The following is a 19230-nucleotide window of genomic DNA, read 5'->3' as shown; positions in this document are numbered from 1 at the left end:
CCACATCTCTTATGTCTCCTGCATTGACAGGTTACCACTAGCGCCACCTGGGAAGCCCCGCATACATACATATATGCAAACATTAAGTGTATAATTTAGTAATAGCCTCATATATTTTAAGGAAATTATCTAGGCAGTCAATGAATTTTGAATTCCGTTAATAAACAGAAATTTGTTTCCTAGCAGTAAACTGATTTTGGGGGGCACAATTTAGATTTCTATCTTCCATATTTATGTTTTAAGTTTAACTAAAACAATCATCATGCTCCAAACAGCATGACAACTTATATAATTCGTAATTTATATTTTTCCCATCAAAAAATAACATCATTTGTTTTCTCCTTCTTGCTAGGTAAAGGTATTAGTTAATTTCTAGAATTTTGGAAAGAGGAATAATGTTCCCATACACTAGTAGCCCATTTCCCTTTTTGCTAAGCCCCAAACAGATAATTTAATTTCCTTACCTTCATTTAAGTTCCAGAAGGATATGAATACTTGATTTTTGGCTTATTTAACTTTAAAAAGGTAAATAATCCAATAATAGACTAATTTTAAGAGCCAGTATGTTACAACACGACTGAGCGACTGAACTGAACTGAACTGCACAGCCAGTACAAAAACAACTTAGTCATTTATCAGTCAGTTTAGTTCAGTCACTCAGTTGTGTCTGACTGTTTGTGACCCCATGAATCACAGCACGCCAGGCCTCCCTGTCCATCACCAACACCCGGAGTTCACTCAAACTCATGTCCATCAAGTTGGTGATGCCATCCAGCCATCTCATCCTCTGTTGTCCCCTTCTTGCGCCTTCAATCTTTCCCACATCCAGGTCTTTTCAAATGAGTCAGCTCTTCGCATCAGGTGGCCAAAGTACTGGAGTTTCAGCTTCAGCATCAGTCCTTCCAATGAATATTCAGAGCTAATTTCCTTTAGGATGGACTGGTTGGACCTTCTTGCAGTCCAAGGGACTCTCAAGAGTCTTCTCCAACACCACAGTTCAAAAGCATCAATTCTTCGGCGATCAGTTTTCTTTATAGTCCAACTCTCACATCCATACATCACTACTGGAAAAACCACAGCCTTGACTAAACAGACCATTGTTGACAAAGTAATGTCTCTTCTTTTTAATATATTGTCTACTACTACTACTAAGTCACTTCAGTCGTGTCCGACTCTGTGTGACCCCATAGACGGAAGCCCACCAGGCTCCCCCATCCCTGGGATTCTCCAGGCAAGAACACTGGAGTGGGTTGCCATTTCCTTCTAATATACTGTCTAGGTTGGTCATAACTTTCCTTCCAAGGAGTAAGTGTCTTTTAATTTCATGGTTGCAGTCATCATCTGCAGTGATTTTGGAGCCAAAAAATAAACTCAGTCACTGTTTCCACTGTTTCTCCATCTATTTGCCATGAAGTGATGGGACCGGATCCCATGATCTTAGTTTTCTGAATGTTGAGCTTTAAGCCAACTTTTTCACTCTCCTCTTTCACTTTCATCAAGAGGCTTTTGAGTTCCTCTTCACTTTATGCCATAAGGGTGGTGTCATCTGCATATCTGAGGTTATTGATATTTCTCCCGGCAGTCTTGATTCCAGCTTGTACTTCCTCCATTAGTCATTTATACATTTTGCCAAAATGTAACTAAGGAAAAGGAAACAAAATAAAGCAAGTACATTTAAGTAATTGTAGTTTTCTATGGAAAAAGATTTGGTGTTTTATGTTTAGTACTTTCTAGTCAATTTTATGTAGAGAAAAGTTTATTCCAAACTTTCAGTTCAGTTCAGTTCAGTTGCTCAGTCGTGTCCGACTCTTTGCGACCCCATGAACCACAGCACGCCAGGCCTCCCTGTCCATCACCAACTCCCGGAGTTCACTCAGTTTCATGTCCATAGAGTCGGTGATGCCATCCAGCCATCTCATTCTCTGTCGTCCCCTTCTCCTCCTGCCCCCAATCCTTCCCAGCATCAGAGTCTTTACCAGTGAGTCAACTCGTCGCATGAGGTGGCCAAAGTATTGGAGTTTCAGCTTTAGCATCAGTCCTTCCAGTGAACACCCAGGATTGATCTCCTTTAGAATGGACTGGTTGGATCTCCTTGCAGTCCAAGGGACTCTCAAGAGTCTTCTCCAGCACCACAGTTCAAAAGCATCAATTCTTCGGTGATCAGTTTTCTTCACAGTCCAACTATCACATTCATACATGACCACAGGAAAAGCATTGGCAGGCGGATTCTTATGCATTAGTCTACCAGGGAAGTCCTGTATATGTCTTCTTTAGTTCACATCATTATAGCTATCACAACAACGTGATTTTTATCAAATTTGCGCTTTCTTTTTTAGTAAGTGAATTTTCCAAACAGAATATTTAGAAATGATAAATTGAAACAATACTTTGTAATTAAGTTTATGAGAAGTATCTCTGTGCCCTTCAAAGACCGAAGTCCTATATACATCATATTACCAGCTATAAATCTCAGTTTTTCATTCTTATGAGATAAAAGAGCACCACTATCGAATTTATGAGGCTGAATATTTTATTTCCCAGTTCTATCATTCAGTATTAATGTTTCTTCTGATTAAACCTCACAGTATTAATGTTTCAAAGAGTAAGGGTGTTTTTCAAGAACTTCACAGTTATAGCTGGAACATGTTGCTGCTGCTGCTAAGTCACTTCAGTTGGGTCCGACTCTGTGTGACCCCATAGACGGAAGCCCACCAGGCTCCCCCCTCCCTGGGATTCTCCAGGCAAGAACACTGGAGTGGGTTGCCATTTCCTTCTCCAATAGAGAATGGTGTTAGCCAAAAGCAAAATAGCAGATTTCTAACTACTAAGGCTGCCCTAACCATTTCCTAGACCAATTTGGGACATTCAGTTCAGTTCAGTTCAGTTCAGTCGCTCAGTCATGTCCGACTCTCCGCGACCCCATGAATCACAGCACGCCAGGCCTCCCTGTCCATCACCAACTCCCGGAGTTCACTCAAACTCATGTCCACAGAGTCGGTGATGCCATCCAGCCATCTCATTCTCGGTCGTCCCCTTCTCCTCCCGCCCCCAACCTTTCCCAGCATCAGAGTCTTTTCCAGTGAGTCAACTCGTCGCATGAGGTGGCCAAAGTATTGCAGTTTCAGCTTTAGCATCAGTCCTTTCAATGAACACCCAGGATTGATCTCCCTTAGAATGGACTGGTTGGATCTCCTTGCAGTACATTTAGCTACCATTAAAAGAGTTGTATGCAGAATATTTGTGTTATTATTCATAGATATGAAATATCATCAGCTATAATTTAGTAAATACCACTGAGATTTTCTTAAATCTCATCATTGGTCATATATATTTGGATAGCTTAATTTATAAACATTTATTATCTTTTATTTAACGAAAAGCTAAAAAACAAAAAAAAGGAAACTCACGCAATTACTATAAGCTCATACAAATAATACATCAAGTAGACCAGTTGCTCCAATTGCAACTATTTAATGTTTCATTTGCATAAGCTTATAGTCGGACATGACTGAGCGACTGAAGTGAACTGAACTGATAGTAATTGCATGAGCTTCTTTTTTGCTTTTTATCTTTTTACTAAATAAAAGATAATGAATACATATTATATTAATAATATAATACATAATATGATTATAATATTTATATAATAATTATAGTATTATATAAATGTCAAATATTATAATTTATATATAACATACATTATATATTATAAATTATATAAATATATTATATATTATATGTGATTATAAATATGTAAATATATATAATAATTATATATAATTAAATTATATATATTTTTCAGTGCTTATTTGAAACAAATGCCAATATTCAACCCTTATAATATTATTATGCAAATTCTGTTATAATTTTACTTTCCTCTCCTTTTTTCTTTTTGAAATATGACAAAGAAGGTTAATGCAAATGCAGTGCTGCCTGTACGTTTAGTTTTCTCTCCTGACTTTTCCGTGCGTGTGTGTGTGTGTGTGCATGTGCACTTGCATTGTCTTCAAGTTGATGTTTTGAGATGTGTTTATACTTAGTATGAGATTTGAAGTAGGCTGGGAAGGTCCTTATGTCTCTAGGTATTTACATCAACACGATTTTAGTGTACTTTGTTTTATTTCTATTGAGTTTCCCTTTTCAAGTTAAAAAAACTGTAACTATGCCAGTGTTATCACTTAGACATTCTAGGGTTGTGTTTTTTTCTTTAAGTACTAAATGTAAGGTGATGATATCTAGGATATGCACGAAGTGCATTTGAGGTGAGACAGGGGGAAATTAAAGAGGCACAAAGGAGCAAAACTATAAAACAGGAACAGCCTAGGGGAAAGGAAGGAAGATTGTTTGCAATTCAAGGAAGGAGTGGTAGAAATCACCACGAAGTATTTTGTAATAGGACCTGTATATGGGGGCGGGGAGAGTGAAGATGGAAGGGGAAAAAGACAATAGAGGCTGGAAGGAAGGAAGTAGTTTCACCTGGAACTTTAAAGAAAAGAAGGACATTTTTGTAGAAGTGCTTTGGCATGATTATTTTTAAAAGATTAAGCTCATGAGATCCTTTTCCTTCTTGAATATGTTTTTTCTTAAATTCTTTAGTGATGTTTTAATGACTACAGACTATGTCCACTCCTGACATGAGGAACAAACATTTCTTTGGCTATATGCCAAACAGAATGGCAACCTAGGCCTCCTAGGATATTCAGAATTATTGGCTGTTTCCTTTTTTGAGTGGTTTACAATAAATTATTATTAATGTTTTTAGATAAAGCTTTTATCTTCTATTCTGTTCTCAGTTCCTTGCCTCTAGGTTAAATTTGAAAATATGTATGTACATGTTAGAAATGATTTCTCTCTTACCAAATCATGGTTCTCTCTTCTTTCTTTATCTAGTTTTGAGTAGAAATCAATATTGAAATATAAGGAGTTTCTTTTACTTTGTGGCCAGAATTAAATTGTCACGCAGCTATCTTGCACGTTGATTTTGAAACATTAATAGAATTCTTTAAAACACTAACATTATATAGGTTATCAGCAAATTATGTCCACATATTATGTAGTTTATATATTTTTCCTTAATTAGTAAATCAAACATAAAATATTAGTATGTTAGAAAACCTGTAGTAGGTCACTGAAGAATAATGCCTGGTAAAGGAATCTGAAAGCAACATGTACATATTGAGCATAATTTAAATATCATTTGAAACATATGTTGGATCAAGATAGACATCTCTCAGAAGCATGTGATTGTCTGTCTCTTGTTTCCTTTGATAAATGAATTATTATGCTTGTAATGGGCCAGGACACTCAAGCTTTATTCCATGGTACCATACTTGCTTTTGAAACTACTGCTTAAGATAATAAAATGCATTTACAATTTATAGCTATTTACTTTTAGAATTCCTTCCACGTACTTTTGTCTCTGTGGTTCCTCAGGAGAGTAGAATGTTTTTAAACAGCATTATTTCCACTGTGCTACAGCTGAAATATGATATTTGTTTCTTGTAGCATTGCTGATACTGCATATTTGGGATACTAAATAAATAAATCGACTTTTCAAAAGACCTCATTAAATCATTACTCTTGGCCATGCATTTTCAGACATTCACTAGAACTACTAATGCACCACATCAGCTGATTTTGAAAGTGAAAAATTATGGTTTATCAACAGTCTGATGTCTTTGCTTTTCTCTTCACAAGAATTATCATAAGTTCAGGAGTATTAATTATTATAGTCATTTTGTAGACGGGGCATTTCTAAATTTTGAACCATTTATATAATAGCTTGAAATATGTTTTTGCATCTTGGCTTTCCCCTAATTTCCAAATTCCATTTTAAGAGTTCAGAATTGAGTGTAGCTGTTTTTCTCTGGACTGTTTCACCAGAATAGTGGAATTCCTTGTGAAATAGAACAAAAAGTACAGAATGTGGTTAGATTCAAAGTCTAAAGTTCTTATTGAATGTTTTTGTTAAACCATACAATTACAATAAATACATTAAATGGTCTGTGTACACCTGAATATACAAGATAAATGTGCATAGTATGTTAAATCCAGCTGTCATTGCTAAATTAAAATGTGTTTTGAGGATTTCACATTACTAAATTTTAAGATTGGTTTAGGGAATGCAGTAGAAATATAGCAAATACCTCTAAACATAAATTTTGAAAGAGTGTTTTTGACTTCGACTGTTAGCAGTCATGCCCTTATATATTTGATCTTGAGAGTAAAGCATGTTTAATCTATGATGGAAAAGATGTATAGAAACTTCAGATTCTGTAGTTTCCCAGCATGTCAGCTTTAGAGTCTAAATGTCTTAAATTTATGTTCTTCCTAATAGCTTCTTGAGAGTTCTAAGCCTGGATACTTTAATAAATACATTTCTAGAGCTGATATGGTAAAATATATATATATATACACATATTTGTTTTATATGAGTATATTTAAATCAAAAAGTAATTTTTGAAGTTGACAATTCCAACACTACATATACCTCAGTGTCAGGACGTAATACTGTATATAGTAGAAAATCAGAAAATAATTTTTCCTGGGATATATAGCAACTCTAATCAAATTTTGATTTGAATTATTCATTTGAAAACATCTCTATCATCAAATGCATCTAACTTGTTATATTCCTTTTATAAAAAAATAAAATAGGAATAAAAACAACAATTAGTACTGTCATACCCAAAGCTTTTCATGCATTGTTCTAGGTCCTTTACATGTGTCAACTCCTTTAATCCTCAGATTAAATACAGATTGCTGCTGCTGCTGCTGCTAAGTCGCTTCAGTCGTGTCCGACTCTGTGCGACCCCATAGACCGCAGCTCACCAGGTTCCCCCGTCCCTGGGATTTTCCAGGCAAGAACACTGGAGTAGGTTGCCATTGCCTTCTCCAATGCATGAAAGTGAAAAGTGAAACGAAGTCGCTCAGTCGTGTCCAACTCTTCGCGACCCCACAGACTGCAGCCTACCAGGCTCCTCCGTCCATGGGATTTTCCAGGCAACAGTACTGGAGTGGGGTGCCATTGCCTTCTCCTAAATACAGATTAAGTACTGCTATATTACAGTCCCATGTATCAGATATTATTACCAGCCAGATTGTCTAGATAAGGAAACACAGGTTCATGGAGGTTAAGGAGTAGCCCAATGATACATGATTAATAGGTAGTGGAGCAGAGATTCAAAACCGGAACTATGGCCCCAGAGCATGCAGTCTCAACCAGTACAATGTATAATGTGCAACTCAGAATTCCAACAATAATTTACATGTGATTAAGCATATCTAAATCAAACTGTTCATCATTTCAATAATATACAAATAAGTTTATAAGAGATTTTTTGAATACTATAAAGTTACCATCCCTCATTATCAAATCTAGATGGTGATTTTCATTTTAATTTGCCTTAGTTTCTCTATTTTTGACTCTGCTAAAATCTACTCTTTCTGAAACCTTCCCTTCAACCTCTGTGGCAAGCTGTCCTCTGGGTCTCCAAGATTGCTTCTCCTCTTCTTCCCTCAGTCGCTCCCCTTACTTCCCACTCTTTCAATATGATATTCAGTCTTTATGCTGCTGTGCCTTTTACTGTCTATTCTCATTTAAATCGTCAACAAATCTGGCTTCAACTGTGAGCCACATATATTGACCTTCAGATAGTTTTATCAAACCCCTTTTCAAATCTCTGACCACACATCCATTCCTATGGTTATAACCATTGCCACATAACTTTTTCTATGAAGCTGTCCTTCACTCTCTTAACATACCATACATAAAATTATAAAATTTCAATGCATAATGTCTCCTGCGTCCAAGCAGACCTTCTCCTGAGATGTCTTCAGCAAGAAAATTCTCCTAATTCCCAGCCAAAGTAATTTGAATTTTTTTTTCTTTCTCTTTCACTTTTTTGCCTATTGCATAGAGTTGATAAAAGAAAGAAACGAGAATAAAGAGAATGTCTAACAACTGAGAGCTCTCATTAGTTACTTCTGTATCCAATAACCCATCAGATCTTGCTAATTTGTTCTGTGTATATTATGTTTGGTACACAATGATTGAGAGTCTCACTTCTGGGGCAAGATAACCAGGGTTCAGATTTCTTTGTCTCAGTTTCTTTATCTTCAAAATGGGGATAATAATAGTGCTTACCCAACTGAATTGCCTTTAAGTATCAAATCAATTAGTGCCCATGAAGTGATGAGCTCAGAGCAGTGCTTAGCACTCAATAAACACTTAATAAATGTTCTATTTTTCTTTTCCGTTCCTTCAGCCAAATTCCTAGTTTATACTTCAGATCTTGAGTGCGACAGTTCAAAGATCTGAGTGAACACAAGAATGCATCCCTGCTTTCATTTTACAGAACAGGGACTTGGAACCAGAAAATAATGCAGATTATATAGAGTTTCCTCTTGAGGAAATGAAGTCCCAGTCTCCAAAATCTACTCTCTCACCCTTTCTCTGGCCTCTCTTCTTTCTAGTCCATTCTATACCATCAAGAGCCTTAAAAGATTGTTTCCGATTAAAACAAGATCAGTGGTTTCTTGGTCATACAATTTGATGTGTGTTGTAACTGAGATTCTCCAGCGTATGTGCTGTGCTGTGCTTAGTCGCTCAGTCGTGTCCAGTTCTTTGCGACCCCATGGTTTATAGCCCACTAGGCTCCTGTCCATGGGGATTCTCCAGGCAAGAATACTGGAGTGGATTGCCACGCCTTCCTCCAGGGGATCTTTCCAGCCCAGGTCATCTTTCCAGCCCAGGTCTTCTCATTGCAGGCAGATTCTTTACCACCTGAGCCACCAGGGAAGCCCAAAAGTACTGAAGTGGGTTCCCATGCCCTTCTCCAGGGGAGCTCCCTGACATGGGATCAAACCAGGGTCGCCTGCATTGCAGGTGGATTCTTTACCAGCTAAGCCCATATCCAATCTATACCCATAATCTAATATTTTAGCTCATTTTTTTCTTCTTTTGTTCTACATTAAAACTCTCCACACTGGACTTCCCAGGTGGTACAGTGGATAAGAATCTACCTGCCAATGCAGGGAACGTGGGTTCGATCCCTGGTCCAGAAGGATTCCATATGCCATGGAGCAAGTAAGCCTGTGCACCACAGCTACTGAGCCCAAACCCTAGAGCCCACAAACCACAACTATTGAGTCCATGCTCTGCAACTCCTGAAGCCCATGGGCCTAGAAGCTGTGCTCCACAACAGAGGTCACCGCAATGAGAAGCCTGCATGCGGCAACAAAAAGTGGCCCCACCTACTGCAGCTAGGAAAGACTGCGTAAAGCAAGGAAGACCCAGTGCAACCAACAGTATATAAAATACATGAATTAATTAATAATTAATTAAGCAAACAAATCTCTTCACACTAGCAAACTGACCAAAGTAATCCCTCTCTTTGGTTCTTACAGTGCATATTGTAAGCTTCCATTTATGCCGTGTTGTACTTAATCGTTCAATTTTGTCCAACTCTTTGCAACCCCATGGACTGTAGCCGATCAGGCTCCTCTGCTGTGGGAATTCCCAAAGCAAGAATGCTGAGTGCGTTGTCATGCCCTCCTCCCAGGGGATCTTTCCAACCCAGGGGTCGAACCCAGGTCTCCCGCATTGCAGGCAGATTCTTTACTGTCTGAGCCACCAGAGAAGTTCAAGCTTCCATTTAGAGCTTGCTTAATTGAATTACCTTCTCATGCTGAACCAGAGGAACATGAGCTCAGAGTCAGACAAACTAGGGTTTGAAATCCACTCATCCCCAGTATGACTCTGGGTAAGTTAAGTACCATCTCCGAACTTCACATCTTCTTTTGAGAAATAGTATTTCACAGTGAAAAAATGTGAAAGTAAAGTGGCCCAGTCGTGTCCGACTCTTTTCGACCCCATGGACTGTAGCCTACCAGGCTCCTCCGTCAGTCCATGGGATTTTCCAGGCAAGAATTCTGGAGTGAGTTGCCATTTCCTTCTCCAGGGGGATCTTCCCGATTCAGGGATTGAACCTGGGTCTCACACATTGTAGACAGATGCTTTTACCGTCTGAGCCACCAGGGAAGCATGAACTAAAGCAAGATAATGCATACACAGTGCTGTCCCTGAGCTTGGCAAACCTCTGGATATGTAATTAATAGTATTATCATCATTTGTATTTTCCACAGTGACACTTTGACCCCTTTCTATATTTGAAGAATTGATATGTGTGTGTGTGTGTGTGCGCGCGCTGTGCTTAGTTGCTCAATCATGTCCAACACTTTGTGACCCTATAAACCATAGCCAGCCAGCCAGCCTCCTCTGTCCATGGTATTCTCCAGGCTAGAATACTGGAGTGGATTACCATTCCCTCACAAACACACATATATATGGGCTTCCCAGGTGGCTCAATTCTTAAAGAATCCACCTGCCAATGCAAGAGACACAGGAGATGCTGGTTCGATCCCTCAGTCGGGAAAATTCCCTAGAGAAGGAAATGGCAACCCACTCCAGTATTCTTGCCTGAAAAATCCCATGCGCAGAGGACCCTGGCGGGTTGCAGTCCACGGGGTTGCAGAGTTGGACATGACTGAGCATGCATAGAGCGCACACGTGCACACACACACACGCGCACACACACACACACACACACGCACACACACGCGCACACACAAACATTTTGAGGGTTGAGATTCACTGTGTTATTTAATGAAATGAATAGTGAAAGACTATTTAGTTAACTACACTGGATTGTTACTATTTGAAATATTACCATATCATGTGAAATTAAACCCCAGAGCCTCCCTTTGTCAAGTACACATTCAGTACAAGGAGCAGCACTTTTACTGTTCTACTTCTGGCAGTTCAGATTTTGCTCTCTTTTCCCTAGGGTGCAAATGCTCTTGTCACATATACAATCATCAGTGGAGCCGATGACAGTTTCCGAATTGACCCTGAATCTGGAGATCTGATAGCTACCAAGAGACTGGACAGAGAACGTCGTTCCAAATATTCCTTGCTGGTTCGTGCAGATGATGGTCTTCAGTCCTCGGATATGAGAATAAATATTACTGTCAGTGACGTGAATGACCACACACCCAAGTTCTCCAGGCCTGTGTACTCTTTTGACATTCCAGAAGACACAACTCCAGGTAGGTGGCACACTTTAAGTATATTTTGCAAGGGTCACCTTTGACTACATGGATTAGGTTTTGGCTGCTCTTCAATTGTGTCTAGTATGTGCTACTGGGTATAAACGTTTAGTTGGATTTTTAAATATTTTAATTAACCATCTTTGCTACAGTTCCCAAACAAATTTCTAGACTTTTGAGAACAAATGAGATAAGCTAATCATATGATTTCTTAATTACAGATATTTGTTTCTGAAAGTATCTGTGACATGCATTGTGAAGTTTCCTGGCAACCACAGTTTTGATACTGTTTTTCCACTGTAAGGATGTCTGATGTGATTATGTTCCTGAGCATAGGAAGCAAAAAAAGCACAGGAAAACCTGTGAATACCCGTTATAATACTTACTAGCTGTGTGAACCAGGGCAATTAATTGATTTCTCTTAGCTTCAATTCCTTCTTCTGTATATGGAAACAATAATTCTTGTTAGAATTAGGATAAAACATGTATGAGTTTGCTAACATGGGTCTTGAGGATTAGCAGATGCTGAATAAATGTTAGTAGAATAGGAATCCTGAATCCTTACCTTGCTTCTTTGAATATATTATGTTGTGACCGTTGCATGTGAGTACTCAATATCCCTGTTTCTGGTGTGGGCTGGCTTCATTTCCACTATTAGAAATTCTTATCTAAAACTGAAATTGTATTTTTAATTATATTTGAATGAGTTTGTAAAATAAGGCATATGTTTTAGAAACTCATTTGGCAAAGGAATGCAACATTTACAGAGGACTAAAATCTCACTGCAGTCAGTTCACCAGGATGAGTGTTCATGTCCTTCATGAAATTCCCATCACATTTCTTTCTCACCTCATTTCTAGCAATGGTCATATAAGCTGTTAAGTGGTATCCCCTTAGCATAATTCTGTATTATTGCTTCGAATTGCCAGTTCCTGACACTAGCAGTGGGCCCCAACATATGTTCACCGAATTCATCAATATGTTCATCAATTGGTGGGTAGAAAAACAATGTCAGAAGTTATGTTCATTTCCCAGAACATTTACATTGCAACATAAGATCTACTGGCTTCCAAGGTGGCACAGCGATAAAGGATATGCCTGTCAATGCCGGAGACTACAGAGACGTAGGTTCAGTCCCTGGGTTGAGAAGATCTCCTGGACTAGGAAGTGGAAACCCACTCCAGTATTCTGGCCAGGAAAATTCCATGAATAGAGGAGCCTGGTGAGCTACAGTCCATCAGGTCGCAAAGAGTCAGACAAGACTAAGTGACTGAGTGCATACACACACACAAAAGATCTACTGGATATTTGGGAGTGTTGGCATCCATGTTAATGTGGAAATCTACAGAGTGTTGTTTTCATTATATTTTCATAGTGATTTTCTAGTTAAAATATTTTATACAAATAAATATTTTGGTATCATATATAGTCTCTTAGCAATTCCCTGTCCCATTAATTTTAGATTCTCAATTTATTCTAGGTTCTTTGGTAGCGGCTATTTTAGCTACAGATGATGACTCTGGTGTGAATGGAGAAATTACATATATTGTGAATGAAGATGATGAAGATGGCATATTTTTCCTGAATCCAGTTACTGGAGTCTTTAATTTGACTCGAATGTTGGATTATGAAGCACAGCAATATTATATCCTCACTGTTCGGGCTGAAGACGGTGGGGGACAATTTACTACCATCAGGGTTTACTTCAACATACTAGATGTAAATGATAACCCACCCATTTTCAGCTTGAATTCATACAGCACATCTTTAATGGAGAATCTACCTCTAGGATCTACTGTTCTTGTATTTAATGTTACCGATGCAGATGATGGTATGTACTTTATTTTACATACTTTAAGTTTATTAAACATTAATCATTAGATTTATATCATATTTATTTACTGTGTGTAGCTGTCACAAAATTGCATTTTGTAAATATAGATCCAAAATTGATGAATAGATTTATAATTTAACTGTAGAGGATTAAAAGACTAAGGATTTTATTAGTTCTTTTTTATAACACTTAGCATACATTGTGTGCATCTTATAAGCTTTATAAATTTATCTTCCTTTTTTTTTTCTCTAAATGTGTGACACCACTGCAATTTATCAATGTAGACATCATAAAGTAGCTTTTTGGTAGGTTTTATTCAGGTAACTATTTGCTAACATATGTCTGGGCTTCCCTGGTGGCTCGGAGGTTAAAGCGTCTGCCTAGAATGCGGGAGACCTGGGTTAGATCCCTGGGTCAGGAAGATCCCCTGGAGAAGGAAATGGCAACCCACTCCAGTACACTTGCAGGGAGAATGCCATGGAGGGAGGAACCTGGTAGGCTGCAGTCCATGGGGTCACTAAGAGTCGGACCTGACTGAGCGACTTCACTTTCACTTTTATTATTTTAACATAAAAAGGATAAAATGTGGATGCTAAAGGAAAACCAAGTCTCAAAAAATACTTCAGAATGCATGATTAGTTTTATATTTCTGACTGAAAATGGCTCAGAGTATCTCAGCAAGCTTTCATGCTTTGACTCAAAAGAGTCTCAGATCTCTTTAATTTTTATGCTACATAATCTAGTTGAGATTTTAAATTAAATCTAGACTTTACAATGTTTGATATTTGTTTGATTTTTATTTGAAAAACTTTAAAGTATGACTCCCTTGGTCTTTAAGACTAATTTTATAAATGCGCATACCAGATAATGTAGCCTTTAAAGATAACATTGTACAGACTGTCTATCTTTGTTCAGAAAGTTAATACCTTGTTTTTCCTTCCATTGGATGCAGCTAAATGTTCATTTAGTTAAGAAAACAAGGGACAGTATTTTAAGAGGAAACTGGTCTTTAGCCCAAGGATATGCCTCGTGGCATAGGCATATCAACCTTAATTTAGAATTTCCTGGTTCTTGCTGACTTAAATGATTTATGTAATCTCAGAGTACCATTCATCCCATTCTGCTCTATACTTAGTTTCCTTTCAAGAGTGTCTAGCATTGCCACTTACAAAGATATGAGAGGCAAAGAGCACAGTATTTTTATGTATCTTTCAATTTATGAAATAGGAAATGCTTTCTTTATAATTCATTGAGTGCATTTTGAAGTTTTCCTCTCATTTAAGCATAGTTAATAATGAATACATAAATATTCCTAAAATAGAAGTGCCTGTAATGTTAGTACCACTAACTGCTAATAATATTAAAAACAACAACTGACAGTTGTCAAATAAAGTCATCCCTTGTATCAGCAGGGTATTAGTTTCAGGACATCTAGAAAGTTAGTGAAGTGAAAGTGTTTGTCACTCAGTAGTGTCCGACTCTTTGTGACCCCGTGGACTGTAGCTGCCAGGCTCATCTGTCCATGAGATTCTCTAGGCAAGAATACTGGAGTTGGTAGCCATTCCCTTCTCCAGGGGATTTTCCTGGTCCAGGAATCAAACCCCAGTCTCCTGCATAGCAGGGAGATTCTGTATCCTCTGAGCCACTAGGGAAGCCTCATTGATACCAAAATCCAAGATGCTCAAGTCCTTTATATAAAATAGTGTAATATTTGCATACAACCCATGCACATTCACCCATATACTTTAAATCATCTCTGGATTACTTTACAATACCTAATACAATATAATGTTATCTAAATAGTTTCCAGAGCACAGAAGATTTAAGTTTTGCTTGAAATTTGGAACTTTCTGGAATTTTTTTCCCTCAAAATATTTTCGATCTGTGTTGGCTGAATCCTTGTATGTGGCACCAGCAAATATGACGGACCACTTGTCCCTAGTACGTAACCAGTCCTGGCCTAAGAATGTTGCACAGTATTTCATGTACATCAACCTAGTTCTGTACATGTAATTGTCTCCCATTAAACTTTATGCACAGTTGAGGTTAATCTTTATTTTGAATGTTGGCTTCTCTATTATTATAAACAATTAATTTATCTGATCTCTGGATATGAACATTTTTTAATTTGTCCTAACTTTTCTGAAATGAAGAATTATCTGCCAAATTTTTTTGTGACTTTAAGTATTAGAGAGAGCCTATTGTATCATAGGGTTGTGTGCAGATCTAGAGTAAATTCCATTTATCCTCAAAACTCAATTGTAGAGAACTGAGAAAATAGCAAATAAGAAACTCCCTTTGTGAAACCTGCTGGAATATTCCATGCAAGCATAGTCACAGAAAATGTATTAACCATTGACTTCAAGTTACTTTTTATGGGTTTTTTTTCCTTTAATTGTGTTAGATAAAAGTTTCAAGCTACATTTTTCCATTGTTTTAGTTTTGAATACTTTTATCAGTGTAATTTCCTGTACCTTGACTTAAAATATAGGACACAGTTTCTCTTCTCTCTGAATTTCAAGGATTATGATAAGACTGTACATGGGTAACCTTCTTTGTTTAAAACTGCTAACTCAGTTATACTAAATAGCTCTCAACATGTTTCACAATATTATTTACACTTTTCTAGTTAACAATTTAGTTTTAATCTCAGAGCAAGAGCTTTCAGAGGAGATAATATTGTCATCTTAAATGAAGACTATTTTATATGAAAATAAATTTAACATTTTCTGTTACTTATATCTAAATTCTCTAAGTTTAACCTAAAATTTTAGATTGCATAACCATTTAATAAGAATAAAGCAAATATTTTACTGTGTTCACAGGATAAGTAGCACATGTATGAATCGCAAGGCTTTCATTCATACAGCTAAGAAAGCATTATATTGAGGCAAAGTATGGTGGGTGCTAGGGATACAGAACCTGTCTGCCAATGCAGGAGACACAAGAGACGTGGGTTATATCCCTAGGTTGGGAAGATTCCTGGGAGAAGGAAATGGGAACCCACTCCAGTATTGCATGGAAAATTCCATGGATGGAAATAGGAGCCTGGCAAGCTACAGTCCATGGAGTTGCAGAGTCAGATAGGACTGAGCAACTGAGCACACACATTATAAATTGAAGTTTCATGGAAATAGTCTAGCTTTGATAATTATTATATTATCCCAGAAATAAATTCGTATACTCTTAAAAATATTGGGGAGTCATAGAGTACTTTGAGAATAAAGTAATTATAATTATTGTTGAATAAATTTACTGATATACGCTTGGTACATAATGCAGATCAGTTGACTTGTAAATGAGTTTCATAGTCCAGTGACCCGATGACCTTGTTGGAACTGCTTAATAAAAGTGAATGCTGTTTGCAAGAGTTCCATGTGTTGCAGCTGCATGATAAGTTGACAAATACTAGTTCATCACATAAATAATTAGGCATTTATGGACTGTGAATAAATATGCACATTTTGTAACAGAGCCACATACCTACAGTTATGTGCTGTATTTCCTGGAACTAAATTATTCTCAAGACTGAAATAAAAACCAACCAAAAAAAAAAAAAAAAACTAACACAACCACACACACAATAAAACTGCCAGAAAGAATCATGTAACTAAACCACTTTCAGAACACTGAACATAAATGGTTAGAAATATGGACTGTTCTTAGCTTAAAGATCTGGGGGCTGTAAAAGCCCACTAAATTCAAGTTCTAGCACGTATGAATAAATTATAGAATGTTAAAATAATATGTTTACTGATTCATGATTGGGATATTTGATGCAAGGAGTAGAGAGAGAAGAATGGCCTGAACTCTTTATTTTTCAGGATAGTATAAAGGTTCAGGGAGAATTTTGAGTTTCACTATGTCTGCATGTATTTTCTAGATGTAGAGCACATGCCCAAAGTCACTTAGACATGACAGGAGTGAAAAGTCCTTTTCTTGACAGTAAAGTCCATAGAGATGGTTTTCATGACCTGTAATTACAGCAGTGCAGTTTCAGTTCCTGAGATGAGAGCTATTTCTTAGATTCTGCTGCAACATTTTGTGCAAAACCAGTTGTATTTTTATGTTTATGTTCTCAAAGATAGTGACTGTTATCATTACCAGTTCATTTTTTATGTTATCATCTGATATATTCATCATTATGAATTTAAATCTGAAATCATTTTTATCTTTTTCATAATTCTAGTAATTATTTATTACTTCCACCACCCACCTACCCAGCAAACTTTCTCCCTAAAAAGGAGGCTGCCCTGCTATTTACAACAAGGCTATAAAATCTTGGTATCATGTTCTCTTTTTGCCTCTGCAAGTTAATTGTTTACTCCAGGAAGTAGCATACACAGTGGACCAGGGGTGTTCCGATCCTAGATTTAATTGCTTGCCTTCCAGTTGATTTATGTAGAAATGTTAGGCCATCACTTTGTAGTAATGTGTAATTTTGTCAGTATTTTAAATTTTTTTTGATCTTGGGCATGAAAGGTTTATATGCTTACATAGAAATATATCTCTGCTCATTGGTATTATTTTTATCCAGGTGTCTTCATAACTTTTTCTCGATAATAATTGTGTCTGAATTTGTACCTCAAAGAATAGGAACTAAGTATTTACTGACAGAGTTAGCCATAGGAAATGCAAAAAAAATTCCTAAGAGAGTAATTCTATGTAAAAATATATTAAATATATATCACTGTAATATATATATGTGTGTATATATATATTTAAAATCAAATTACTTTCTCAGTAATATATCCATATTTGGTACCAGTTGATGAAAACTTTTTCTTTTTTTGCCTCAGTTGTTAGAACTTTTCTTCCTCCAAACCTGTGGAATTTTAAGTCAGAGAGTTGAAGTAGGCTGTTGACCTTGTTCTATCCAGATCTTAAAATTCTCTTTATCTCCTGCTGGTGAATTGACCTGTGGCCTCCATTAGTTTTATTTATTCATATTTTTCCTGATCCTCAGTGTCCTAAGTATTTTGAACTTTATAACCTCTACTTTGTTCTCTTGTGAATGGTCTTAAATAAACTGCAAAGATTAAAAGCCACAACTCTTAATGAGGAGAAAACCCCTACATTTTCAAAGATCTACTCAATCCCTGTTTATCCTAGAAATTTTTGTGAATAAGCCAGTGCCTGAAAGTTATCTCCATAAATAGTTTCCTCTGCATCAACATATAGACAAAGGATATTAGATAAGAGACTATCAAAGCATGGGAAAATAATAATTCTAGCATTAAAAAAACATGAATAAGCAGGCATTACCTGGTAGAAAAGACAAATGTATTATTCAGTTAGAACTTGCCTTTACAAGGACTTAATGGGTTTGAAGAAAAAGCAGAAGTTAACTGAAGTATCTACAGAATCCTAAGAAAGAGTATCTTTCAAGAAAAGTGTGAACAACTTGTTCTAGAAGACTTCTGGCAAAGAGTGGACATCATTTTTGACACTTGAATAGTTAAAGTTCATAAATATAGGAGCCATTTGTCAGTAGTTTATATAACTCAATGGATTTTCCATAGCATAAAATCCTGGAGTAGAGCATCTTTAGTAAGGATGGATTATCTAGACATAAGATATGTTTCTTAGAAATTCTTAGGCCATCGTATAATTTCTCAACATGTTTATGATAAAATATAAAAGTACACATGACATTATGGACCAGTGAAGAAAATGCTATTCCGGGGCAGGAAATATAATTTTTCTTTGTGTTTGCACTGTTTATCTGTAATTTAGTTTTAAATTATTTGCTAAACCAATAAGTAGGCTGAGTGATTCTCCACATCATCTCTGTTAGAAGAATGTCTGCAATCATTTTCTGAAGTGATTTATATATGTCTTTTAAAATTAAAATGTGACATATGTTCCTGGGAAAACTGATAAAACATTATCTAAAAATAGCCCAATAATAGTGTGAATCTTTATATTTGGAGTCTTTTATGCATACATTTACTGCTAACATTTTCTTCAAAAATACTTTTAAGCCACAGTAAATAAACACAATAAAATTTGAAAGAGAATTATTTTCTCAGAGGTATTAGCCAGACGCTTAATAGGAATTAAAAAGTATTTATTGGTTCTGCCAAGAAATGCAAAAGTAGACTTAAAGCATCCATGACTAATGCATATATCAGAAAGTTTTATTATCATTCTCTGAAAATTGGTGTTGGCCTCAATCAATTACTAATGTGATAAATGTTTGGCTAGTAGTAGAGTGTGGCACTGTTAATGTTGAACTCTCAGGAATTATGTGACAGAAATAAAATGTATAGAAAAATATCCACTCT

The 19230-nt window shown here is 36.6% G+C and overlaps 1 protein-coding gene across 1 annotated transcript in view; it reads left to right on the top strand.

The window, feature by feature from the left end:
• Positions 1-19230, top strand: part of FAT4 (FAT atypical cadherin 4) — a 183898-nt gene that overhangs the window by 79575 nt on the left and 85093 nt on the right. The window contains exons 3-4 of the mRNA XM_055405783.2: positions 10848-11109; positions 12590-12940. Of these exons, the coding sequence (XP_055261758.2) occupies positions 10848-11109; positions 12590-12940 (613 nt within the window). The remainder of the gene's footprint in view (positions 1-10847; positions 11110-12589; positions 12941-19230) is intronic.

This window comes from Moschus berezovskii, chromosome 19 (genome assembly GCF_049115385.1).
Source record: "Moschus berezovskii isolate FMDL1 chromosome 19, NW_MosBer_1.0, whole genome shotgun sequence".
Taxonomy (NCBI): Eukaryota; Metazoa; Chordata; class Mammalia; order Artiodactyla; family Moschidae; genus Moschus; species Moschus berezovskii.
Note: the sequence above shows the minus strand (reverse complement) of the source record. Positions and strands in the feature narration are given on the sequence as shown.